Below are 13,095 nucleotides of genomic sequence, written 5' to 3'. Positions count from 1 at the left end.
CTAGACAAAATTTGAACGGACTACGTGCCCTCTATGCGGCATGTCGGCTGCAACTAAATCGTCTCTTACATCAAATCCGACTTTTCTGTTCAATACCCATGAAATGGACTACTGTGTAATATTTTCTAGTGTTGATTTTCCTTCATTTGGTCTCCGACGGTTTTTTTTTTTTTCTTTTAAGGGAATGAGTTAATTATTTCAGGTTCTCTTCACGAGCCCTTTTTCCCATCAAATCTACCAATAGTTTGGACTTTGTTTTTAAGATAATTCCTATATGTCCATGTTTTTAAGATAATTCCTATATGTCCATATTACTCGCCTAAAACTTAAGCCTCTGAACGTCCAGTGCTGTGAAGTAAAGGCTGGTTCACAATAAACCAGAAACTGAAACGACGAGAACGAGAACGGAAATAATGTTAAAATAAATGTATTTAAATGTGAGCATTCACAATAGTTAATACATTTATTTTAACAATATTTCCATTCTCGTTGTCGTTTCCGTTCCCGGTTTATTGTGAACCAACCTTAACGGTTAGGCATGACTGACCGTGAACGAGTGGGGTCGAGTTCGTGGTTATGAGACTACAATCGTATAATTATGTTAAAATAATAATAATAATAATAATAATAATAATAATAATAATAATAATAATAATAATAATAATATAATAATAATAAAATAATAATAATAATAATAATAATAATAATAATAATAATAATAATAAATAATCGCTGGCCAATACCGACCAATCGACTCCTGGCTTCACGTTCATGTACTTCAACATAAATGATCATGGAGGCGAGTATGGGATTAACGTTTGGTCAGCACTATGATCCCGTACATAGCTTTGTAGATGGCTTACTAAACCGGATTTCGATACTCACTGTAGCTACCCAAATCCAACACAATGTTGTTTTTCCATATACTGGCCGAAATTTCACAAGAACATGTCGACTTATGTCAAGATTCGAACCAACTCTCATTCCGTATTGCTCGCTAGTCGAAAGCATTACAACGCTTTAATATTACATCGTGCGGCCATGGCGCGGTATATTTCTGTTTATCGATGGCCCATAACCAGACTGTTCCAAGTCCATTTTACTATTTTTTTCTTCAGGAGAGCTATTTTACTGTAAGCTCCTGACATTAAAAGCTTCATGAAACAATTTGGAATAGCTTCATAGCAACCTTATGGAGAGGAATATTTACAATTTTGTTCGATTCATATATGCAGACAAGAACGGAACACAATGAAACACAGATTTCTTTCTTATATATATTTTTTTATTTTAGTAGGTTATTTTACGACTGTTTATCAATAGCTTAGGTTATTTAGCGTCTGAATGAGATGAAGGTGATAATGCCAGTGAAATGAGTCCGGGGCCCAATACCTAAAGTTACCCAGCATTTGCTCATAATAATATGGGGTTGAGGGAAAACCCCGCAGAAACCTCAACCAGGTAACTTGCCCCAATCGGGAATCGAACCCGGGCCACCTCGTTTCGCGGCTAGACGCATTCTTTCTTATAAAAAGTTGGACTTAGAACAGTCTGGTTCTCAGCCATCGTTATATAAGTTTACATTGTGAAAATATTTTGCTTGCTGTGGTATCGGAATAGCAATATTTTTATGTTGCGAACATATTTAAAGGAAGAAACTACAGTAATAATAATAATAATGATAATAATATGTTATACATTATTATTATTACTATTATTACTATTATTATTATTATTATTATTATTATTATTATTATTATTATTATTATTCGAAGTTCAAACTCCTTTATTCGTTGAGGTACTGCACAAGACAACTAAAGTCCCGGCCAGACGCTATAATGAAACTCGTGGGGATTGAAAGCCTGAACTCCATGTAACAATGCCAACATTTCGCCACAGCCGAAGCCCGTCAGACGTTTGGTATCTAGGGAAACGGATTGGGAAATCAATCTGTGCCGACCAGCACTACGAAATCCCGGTGTTTGGACTGAGACAAATGAAGGCGACCTCGCCGCAAGGAGGAGATGGGCCGGAGGGTCGGTCTTGGTCTTGTCTTTGTGTGGCAAGAGTTCGCCTTCAAACATATCCGCACCAAGGATGCTCGCGCCCCCTGAATAGAGACGCCAATTGTGATGAAAGCAACGCATACCATTGCAAGCGAGCGAGCCGCTTGCTTTCCTAATCGGAAGCCGTTTACACTCTCGCGATAAACGAATCTCTAAAGTTACTGTTACTATGGAAATAGAAGACAAAGGGGAAGCGCAGTCGTTTATAAACATTCCTGTTAGAATTTATTAATGCAGTAAAGACTTTAGTCACAGATTTGTATTTCGAAAATTATTTAAGAGTTTGACATATTACTAGAGATAAATTATTGTTACATAAGAATTACAATAAAAAATTGACACAGAATTATTTTGTGAAATTCCTTGGATTTCGTAAAAGTCTTTAGTTTTGGCATGTAATTTGTACCTTAGATACAGTGTTCAAATTTACGTTTCATATAAAAATACACCAGATTAATATATATATATATATATATATATATATATATATATATATATGTATATATATGGTGTATTTAACGACGCTCGCAACTGCAGAGGTTATACCAGCGTCGCCAGTATGTCGGAATTTTGTCCCGCAGGAGTTCCCTGTCGTATTTAAGCAAATTTAAATACTATCGACCTGGGTCGGGATCGAATCCGCAACCTCGAGCACAGAAGGTCAGCGCTATACCGACTACGCTACCCAGGCAGACACAAGATTTTTAAGTTGGCTATATAAATAATAATAATAATAATAATAATAATAATAATAATAATAATAATAATAATAATAATAATAATTGATAATAAATAGTACTACAGGCAGAATTAGTGTAATCTATACAATAATTAGATCGTGAAGCGAGACGGGCGAGTGGAATGAAGCAATGAATCAATGAAATTAGTGGGAAATTGGAGAAACAAAATATAATTATGGGACCGCGCGTCTTTTCAAGGGAAATTGAGACTCAGAGCAATCTTTGTGAGGTCCAAGCCTTTTGACCACTTGTCCACTCGGGTTTTCATCGTCCCTATGAAGACATTTAAGAGTACTTTGAATTTAAAAGGAAAAAACTGAAAATGGACGCAACCTGATATCTACCATATGAGGAAAAGAACCATGTGGGATACCATAATAAGTCGCAATGAAAGAATGTAGGAATGGGAGGAAAAAACAATTGATCGGGCGTCCTTCCAAGGGAATCTGGGGCTGTGAGAAAGAATCTACTTGAGCTTCTGTACCGAAACATACAAACAGATAGGAGTGAAATCAGAGTCAAGTACAATGGCAGACTAATTATTTCATGACCCCATGTTCATTATAGAATCAGTGCACTCTTTACAACCGGGTACCCTGCTGCTGAAGCCGTTAGCTCTGTGAATTAATAAATTAATTTATTTTCCGTCTTTAAATTTACGTTTAATTATAAAGATACACAAGATTTTTTAAGTTGGCTATATCATGTTAAACATGTGTGGAGTAGTCCTCATTCTGAATCTGTAGTGTTTATAATTAGCAGTACAGTCTGTTTTTACATTGTAAGTAGCCTAAACACAGAAGCTTGGAGAGGGTAGGACGCTCGGCAGACTTCGGGATCGATCGCGAGCCAGTTACCGAAGAAGGACGATTAGGAAACATAACTTATGTTGAGAAAAGTAGGAGAAAAATTTGTAGGAAACAGATTAGAACTGTTCCCATTTCTTTGGATCTAATTCCTATACAGGGTTGTTTCCAATCTCTGATAACGAATTTGAATGACATCATGTGCGTCAGGAGTCACACGACAGCTGAACTGTGGCGCGAGGTGACAGACCAGTAGTGAGTGATCTCTTAGAGTGCACGGCGACTCACAGCAGAAATTCCCAAGAAAAACGAGCCTTTTGGGAGAGTACGTAACAACTCTTTCCATGCCAAGTATAGTTAGGTGAAAATAAAAGAATACTTCAAAAAACGAGATTTCGTTGTTTCCAAGAAAGGCACCTTGTGTGTACTTAAAAGGATTGGTAAAGCTCGAATGGAATTAATTTGTATCATCTCGTGGGGTGCGGCGACTTATGAAAGGGGGTGGATTTGGTTCCTTTCTCCACTCTGTAATTAATCCCATTCGAGCTTTGCCAGTCTTATTAGGTACACACAAGATGCCTTTCTTGGAAATAACGAAACCACGCTTTTTGCAGGCTCCTATGATTTTCACGTAACTGTACTTGACATCGGAAAGAGTTATGTATCCCTCCCCCATAAAGGCTCGATTTTCTTAGACATTGCTACTGCGATACACCGTGCACTCTGATTATGAAATCACTCACTACTGGTCTGTCACCTCTCGCCGCAATTCAGCTGTCGGTGTGATTCCTGTCGCACATGACGTCATTCAAATTCGTTATCAGAAATCGGAAACAACTCTGCATTTGTCTTAGCGTCCGAGGGAAACCACGGAAAAATCAAGGGCAGGATTTTGCTCTCGAGCACATTACGTAGAGATGGAGCGAGACGAACCCCGTGGAAAATCAAGAGGCATGAAGTTTAGCTTACAATTCTGCTTCCATAGTACCACAAGTGATGTCACAGTAAACTTTTATTATCAAGAAGTTACCATTTTTCTCTCCATGTACGTCGATTTAAATTCTTATTGCCACAATATAAACGAGAACTGAAACACCAATAAGTATTGCAAGTTGCTGTGGAAATACTGAAACAAGGGGAAGTAAACTTGTTTGTTAGAATTGTAATGAGGACATTTGGAAGAGTTATAGGAATAAGAAGAGATGACAGATTAAATTAATGCGATTGAACATTACTCCACAATAATTTCGGGCATGTATAGTACTCGTATTTAGCGGTACATTGAGCTAACATGTTTCACGAACGAGTAAAACATTTTAGAGCCTGCAACATTAGGCTGCCCGCAGAAACGTTTAGTGGACCATTCCTGCTAAAGATTTTCAATTAATCGGTTTTCAGTTCCTTTACTTGGAACTCCCTTTCGCCTTCATCAGGAAAAGATTTCCACTGTTTACGTCTTTAATTTTTAACCGAGATTGTCTGTTAAATTGTAGGTCTAAAGAAAAAGTGTTGGCTGGCTGGCTCTTCTATGACCGGTGCCGGGATGGAGGTTTGCATTGGTCCATTGTGCGTCCCCATATGCAAGGATTGTTCCAGTCCGACAAGCGGCCTAGATGGGATTCGTGAATCCCTTACTGAAAAGCGGATCATGCTGCTACAACCCTGACAGCCACAAGTCTCATCCCCAAATGACTCATACACCTAGGGACCCGACTCCCTTCCTATGTCAGCATCGGACACCCGTACTACCCCAAGACCACCTCAGCCTATTTTAACTACTGTATATGATAGGTGGCATGATATCGGAAGTGGATTGTGTTGGTGGAATCAAAGAAGGAAACTGAGTACTCCGAGAGAAATCCTCTGCCTTATCTGTTTTGTCACCACAAATTCCATCACGATTCCGGCCATCGAAACCGGATCACTAGAATGGAGGACCAGCGCGCTAACAGTGAGTCACTAATGCTGAAATAAGATGTATCATAATTTGTTTTGATTGCTGATTCAGTGCCATATATTTTGCCTATTAATTAAGCATACCTTGTTATTAAGACAATTTTCGAATTTTGGTTTAATATATGTACGTAATCCAGAGTATGAAGGAATTTATGGAATTCTTAAATTCAAACTTGTAGCTTGTTGATTTATTTTCCGTAGACCTATCGTAAGACAGCCCTTTCTCCAACCCATCGTTACACTAGCTTGAATGTCAGTACTTTTACAATTGACTACGCTAAGATTCGCTGAGTAGTCACTTTCGAGCAGGCACACCCATTCGTCCCTAAAGCAGCCCCTTCCGTGAGGCGCCGGTCAGAGGTCGAGAAATGTTATGGAATTATAACAGAATTGGAGCTCGGACGGAATGATACTGATGCCTAAAATGGATAAACGGAAAAACCTTGGAGAAGAATCTCAAATGAGACGCTTTCCGCTACAAGTAATCATTATGGATTTTCAATGAAAAATCACTAGGTTTGGCTGGAACTGTAACCTGGACAAGCTGAAAGCTGGCCACTCAGCCACCGCAGAGACAAAGAAATACGAAACTATTTTACTAAAAATATTAGCTCTCTTTTTTTTGCAATGCATAAGAACACTACGAGGTATGTCAAAATGCAAAATGGATTTTTGTGCCTAAGAAATGTTTGTACTTATTTTCCTCACAACCTAATATAAACTCTCTCTCTCTTTCGCTCCCTCTCTCTCTAATATATATATATATATATATATATATATATATATATATATATATATATATATATATATATATATATACACGATGATAGTACCTGATTGACATGGTTACGTTTCTGTGATGTCGCATAGAGAAACGTAACCATGTCATTCAGGTACTGCCATATGGTGGTAGATGAAAGAAACGCACTGGCCGATATTACCCGATGTCCGATACTACCCGATTCTCCCCTATATATTATATTTTTATATATATATAATATAATATAAAATATAAGCTATGCAAATGCAATATAAAACAAAAACAACGAAGGTTTGTTGATTTTGATTTTATATATCGGCACAGATTATAATTTAATATTAATTATTTAAACATCCGCTGTGGAAATAAAAAAGAAGAGAAAATAGATCTGTGGAAAAATTTACATTATAATATTATATTAGTTTAGTATGTAGGATTTTATAAACACACAAATAATAACACAAATTGGTATGAAAATATAGAAGTGGTTCTAAGTCATCGTTCTCTCTCTCTCTACTGGAGTGAAAGTTACGTACCTAAAAATCTTGCCCTGGGGCTGGGGTAGTCTTGCCTATAGTAGGCCTATGTTTGATACAACTCGTCCCCTTCTGGTTGGGCAACCATTCTGTTTGCTTTAGTGATCTGGAGGTTAGCCACATACAGCTGCTGCTCAAATAAATCAATCGAGTGGGAATGTGGCATTCATATGTACAATTTGTCCATAATTCTCTGCGCGCGTTACTGTTCAAAGGTCATACAGAATGTGAAAGGTGATTCGTAACGCCTGACAGATGAATAGCAACACCATTCCGTCTTAAGTGTGTAAAAAGTGTTAACTTCGGTACGAGTTACACAACCTTTTTGATCGCGTGCTCAAGGTAGTCCCTGCCATGGTTGCATTGTAAAAATCTATGAACCTGTTATGCAGGAGGTCCGAATTGAGCCGAGCCTGGCATTTCAAACGATCCACAATGACACTTGTGACAGCTCGCGGTAAGCATGCTGGCTGGTTGCATCCCAGCATCGCGGGTTCAAACCCTGCCGGACGGTGTAGTGGAAGAGAAATAAAGCTGTGGTTCCCGTGACCTTATTATACGGCACGGACAAGGTCCTTGTCCCTGACAGAGGAATCTAGGCAAAAGTTATCGTCCATTTCTGAACAACTTTTTCTGATGAAAAAATCTGAAAATACTTGCTATTTAATACTGCAGTAAAACTTCCATTATCCGATATAAAGGGGGTTGACCCCATTTCGTATTATCAAATTTTCGGATAATAAAATGTATACCCTCTTTATGAACTCAAATATATTTAAAAAGTTGGTACAATGCGTGCAGAGAGACAGTATAAATTTGATTATTATTGGGTTCCCCTCTATGATTTCGCGAACACTCTCCTTTGGATAATCATCGCATATAAAGGCGCACAGTGGGTCAAATCGTGTCTAAGTGTATGGACTCATCCTGGGTCCAGCCCACGTAAAAGCCAAGCCTAATGGCCAAATGGCTTGGGAAATGAGTTAAATAAGAAATAATGAGTAAAGGAAGGAGAAACGAAATTAGTGTGTGTAAGAAATCTAAATATACTAAAATGAATACAAATTGAGATTGAAGGACTAAACACTGAATGTGAGCGGAATGAAGGAAAGCGAAGCGGGGGGCGGAATAAAGAAAATAAAAGAGGAATAGGAGAAGAAAATGCAGTATAGATAACAAACAAATAAAGTAAAAACTACAAGTTTTTAAAATTATGACGCATATAGAAAGGAGGAAAATTAGAACTAAAGAAAGGGAGGAAAGAGCAAAGTACCTGTGGAAGAAACAAGTGAAATAATTGAGGAAGAAGTAAAATGTAGAAATGAAGAGCAACATAAGTAAGCAGGAGACAAATAAGTAAAGAGGATGAAGATAGGAAGTAAGATTAAAGTAAGCAGCAGAGGAAGTAACAAAACAATGGGCGAAATAAATGTATGAACACAAGACAAAGCTGTTGATAAAGACTGGAAGACAGAGAGGAAGACTTAACGTGGAATAGGTCTACTTGAAAATTAGATAAAACATAAGTGGAAGGGAGATATAAGTCAGATAGGTGCAGAAAAGAAAAGGATCAAGATATGTGCATGGATTGGAAGGAGCAAAAAAGGCAGTATACAAAGAGTGGAATGAAGAGGGGAAAGAGAGAGAAAATAAGAAAATGGAGAAAACAAGAAAGATGAAATAAAATGAAAAGAACAGAAATACAGAAAATACAGATATGGAAATAAAGCAGCAAGTGATGTACTGTATGCCGCCCTGGCGGAGCAACAGGCGGTGGTCGCGGCGCCGGCGCGTGCGTGTGGCTCTGGAGCGTCGCATCGCGTCCCGCGCCGTCAGTCGGAGATGTGCAGCGTGGCGGAGCGTTCATGTCCCACTTTAAGGACTACAAGTTCTTCCGCAGCTTCAGCGCCAAGGTCGAGGGATGGCCGCTACGCAAGGCCGAGCAGCTGTGGCGCCGACTGCGGGAGCGCAAGATCGCAGGTACGCAGCCTGTGCCAGCGTGTGTTGTCTTCTTAAGTTGTTCGCGTCGCAACGCTTCTGATTGAATTCAACAATGAAGGAGAGAAACGAAATGTTCAGAGGAAACCTTTTTGATGTGTCGTACTACGAAACGACGCTATGAACTGTTTGTTAGTTTATGCTTGTTGGATATTTTTATTCGCTATAAATATATCAACCAGAAGATACGATATTTAGATTTCAGCAGTACAGTGAAATCAAAGTATTCGGTGAAAACCTTGTTTATACGTCCTTTATATAATTACCTTTTTTATACTTCACCTTTGTTAGATAGCAGTTTATTCGCAGTAATTCTTTCTACTAGGAGATGCGATTGTTATATTTCAACAATAGCTAGTTTGTATATTCTGTCATGTGACAACACTGGCATTATATACGTCACTTTGGGTTTAACTATTTTTTATTCTTCATATGTCTCGAAGAGAAGATATCATTATTGCATTTCAATAATGGCGAGAGACCAAAAACGACATGAAACCGATGTTTTATATAGTATGATTTATTTACGCTTAAAACGGTGTATATCATTGTATGTTTGTTCGATAGAAGTTTATTCACCTTATACATTTCAGTAGCAAAAGACTAAATTCAGAGCAGTGGAACACGAAAGTGCAAGAGATAATATAACATGCTGAAATGTCACAACTGCGAGAACTGGGAGCTGTTTTTTTTTTTTTTTCTTTTTGTTAAATTTTCACTCAACATCTAAACGCATAGCCAAGTTTTTATAATTGAAATAGTAGTGAGATACCGAAGTACTGAGATAAGATGCCTGAAATCACCAAGATACTTTTTTTGTATTTATTTATTTTGCAGGTTGTATAGCTTGTCACACCTTCCTGCACCCATTTAGTTTATTTTCATCCTTCATTTGTTTCCGCCCTCCCAATCTTCCTCTGTTAATCCTTTCTCTCTCTCGTCATTCTGACAACTTCTTGTAACCAATTAAGTTTGGACCAGCCTCGTTTTCGTTTCACTGGTGGATACCATTCCATAATTTCTTTTGGTAACCCGTCGTCTTCCATCCTCTTAACATAAACATACCATTTCAATTGTTTGTTTTAATATCATCTAAAATAGACCTAGTTACGTTCATTTTTTGTTTAATTGTTGTATTCTTAACTTTGTTCTTCCTAGAAATCCTAGGTGATGGTCGCGCGTCGCGAAAAATCCATTTCTGTTCAGTTTCATTTTTCTACATTCTCGCTTTTAAATTCCAGCTTCTGCGCCATATAAAATATTGTACTTTTAACTATTGTATGACAGATAAGATTATTTGTTTTAGAAGCTACGGGCCGATCGCACAAAACACTGTTTAGTTTTGATAATGCTGCTCATCTTTTATTAATTCGTGCATTAATGTCTGATTCATGATTTCCATCTCAGTTTATTTTCACCCCCAGATATACATTTTCATTTACATGGCTGGCTATTGCTTTTTCACTTTCCATTTATAAATCCCTTGACATGTCCCGTATGGCTATGCGTTTTGTTTCCTTCGTATTTAATTTCAAGCCCCATAACTCATAGGCCTATTCTTCTATCAGCTTTCAAATTCAAATATGATACGGTAGTCATTCTGTTCTGCAATCGTTAATATCATCCGGAAAGAAGACATTACAGTGCCCACACCTCACACCATTTAGAGTTGTAAATCTTCTCAGGGCGTTGACAAAGCCTTTACAACATTCACAATAACACTAAATGAGACCATTGTTTCAAGGAATAAATTTGTGAAAATAATTGAATAATGTATAGAAGAATGATTTGAATAGTTCCAGATAGCTTACTTTTGTTCGAATTAGACACTGCCAGATGAACCGAAATTTTAATAGCTGCTTGGAAACAGTTGTCACAATGCTGACTCTCATTCTATTGGGAATGAAATAGACTTATGTAAAACTTATTTCAACAAGGTTTGAGCGATTTCGAAAGCTTTCTTTGTACATCAAGGACTAGAATGCCATTTGTTACATTTTCTGCGGCCATGTGCTCAGTGTAATTTGCGTTATCGCTGCTTTATTTTATCGTTATTTAATAATTACGGATGGAGGTTTATAATGAAGCTACGAGGTTACTTAGCGTCGATGGGATTGGTGATAGCGAGATAATATTTAGCGAGATGAGGCCGAGGATTCGTCATAGATTACCTGACATATGCCTTATGGTCGGGGAAAACCTCGGAAAACCCCAATCAGGTAACCAGCCCAAGCGGGAATCGAATCAACGCCCGCCGACGCGCGTTTAAGCCACTAATTGTGCCCATTGTTCTAACTCCAAATTTTTCCCTTGTCGCGATATGGCTATCAAATTTTGTCGGGAATCCTCTACAAAGTTTCCTTTATGTTCCGTAAATCTAGAGCACGAGATTCCAATTTTATTTTCCTTTTGAATGAAACAATGCCAGGGGAATTTATCACCCTCTACCGGATTTGTATCCGATAACCTCGATCTAGTAGCAATCATGGTTACCACTGGACCACCGAGTACGATAAATAAAAAAGAGCTAATTATAATTAATTCATTAAATTGCGGTGAAATGAAATGTAGATACCGAAAAGGGCAGTGATCACAGAGTCAGAAAGTGTAACTGAAGTTTTGACAAACAGGAATTAATGCTGTTTAGGGTGAGGCCTCTTTCCGAGATTCTCATAGTCTCTTAAAATAGGAATTATGTATACGCCAATTTGTCGATATAAGATCTTTGTTGCAACATACTCCCAACACTACAGTAGGACACAAAGCAGACAATTTCTTGTCCCTTAAATGATTTGAGAAGAAAACTGATAAAATATCAGACATCTTTTTCCAACGAAGATTTGACCCACGCCCCAATGGTTCCTTATTTAGTCTCGTTTACCACTATTCCATAGCGGTGAAATCACAACAAATAAGTATCTCTAAGTATATGTACCCTCTTATTTAACGACATTGTATCAGCTACTAGGTTATTTAGTGTTGATCATGGTATTTGGCGGTAAGAGGCCGAGGATTCGCCATATTAATATCTGCCATTAACCTAAAGTCGGAGAAAACCTCGGGGAAAATTCCAAAGAGATAATCAGCCCAAACGGGTATCGAATCCAAACCCGAGCTCAGCTCCAGTTCAGCGCCGCCTGAGTCACGTCGGTGGCCATTTCCAACTAGACCTATTAGAACAATTATTATTAAATAGCCTATATGTAAATGAAGGAATACATTACATATTTATTTTATAACGCTTTTGATGTACTTCAAGTTAAGTAATTCCATTCAAAGGAAGCTATGAATAATAATCAATGTAGAGAGAATTCTGGGATAAACCGTGTGTTTTATATGGCGCCACTGTGAACTGTAGATGTTGTTTTATTCATTCATTATTTGATCAAACATAGTTACAATTTTTCAGTGAAGAGGCGTAAAATATGAATTTAATTATGATGGAAATTTCGAAGTATTCTGTAGTGTTTTAACTAACGATCTTTTCAAATACATTCGTATTTGTTATTGTTTTATCATCGTTTCATCTTTGAGCGTAAAATTTTGACGAAAATATTTAGTACAGTATTTGACGTAGTCAGTTTGGAATGGAGAGGATAAACAAACTGTAATAAGTTTACAACCTCTACAGAAAACCCGTAGTTGCAAAATTCCAAGTTTAAAAGATGGAGTGGATATGACAGGCTATGTACTGAAAGTTCCAGAAGGTAACTAAATTAAGAGAGTTGTGAAAGAACTACCGCACGGACGTAGACCAATGGAAAGATAACTTGCAAAAAACGACAAGGTATTAAAATTTGTGATTGGAGGGAGACCTATAAACAGAGTACAATGTCAGTTTATCGTCAATTCAGCAACGAAGAGTTCACACGGCATAATAATAATAATAATAATAATAATAATAATAATAATAATAATAATAATAATAATAATAATAATATAGTTTCATTCAACCGATGAAAGTTCAACCTCCGTCAAAGAAAGAGATGACATTTGTGTTATTTCTTTTATCGTGCGAAATACTAATCACACGCTGAGGGACTCCTGCTGCTTGTGAATGTATAGTATTCGTTAAAAATATCAACGAACACTTGCAATATCGACTAATCTTAAATGTCTGGTGAAAACTAAGTATGTTTAGTATTATTATCTACTGAGAATCTTCCGTTCCCCTAGAGGAGTTCTTCCTAAGCACTATTTTTCTTTCTTTCCTCTTTTTTCTTAACTTACATT

General features: G+C 37.4%; 1 protein-coding gene across 10 annotated transcripts in view; it reads left to right on the top strand.

Annotated features, from left to right (window-relative positions):
* Positions 1-13,095, top strand: part of cv-c (crossveinless c) — a 1,115,617-nt gene that overhangs the window by 692,285 nt on the left and 410,237 nt on the right. Inside the window, exon 1 of one of the 10 annotated variants that reach the window (XM_069821289.1) lies at positions 7,655-8,844. The exons of 8 other annotated variants lie outside the window; for them this stretch is intronic. In XM_069821289.1, the coding sequence (XP_069677390.1) occupies positions 8,730-8,844 (115 nt within the window). In that variant the 5' untranslated portion in view covers positions 7,655-8,729. Of the gene's footprint in view, positions 1-7,654; positions 8,845-13,095 lie in introns of those variants that run through there. One more of the 10 variants, XM_069821290.1, reaches the window with a different exon arrangement.

This window comes from Periplaneta americana, chromosome 3 (genome assembly GCF_040183065.1).
Source record: "Periplaneta americana isolate PAMFEO1 chromosome 3, P.americana_PAMFEO1_priV1, whole genome shotgun sequence".
Classification (NCBI taxonomy): Eukaryota; Metazoa; Arthropoda; class Insecta; order Blattodea; family Blattidae; genus Periplaneta; species Periplaneta americana.
This window is presented reverse-complemented; position numbering and strand designations above follow the sequence as displayed.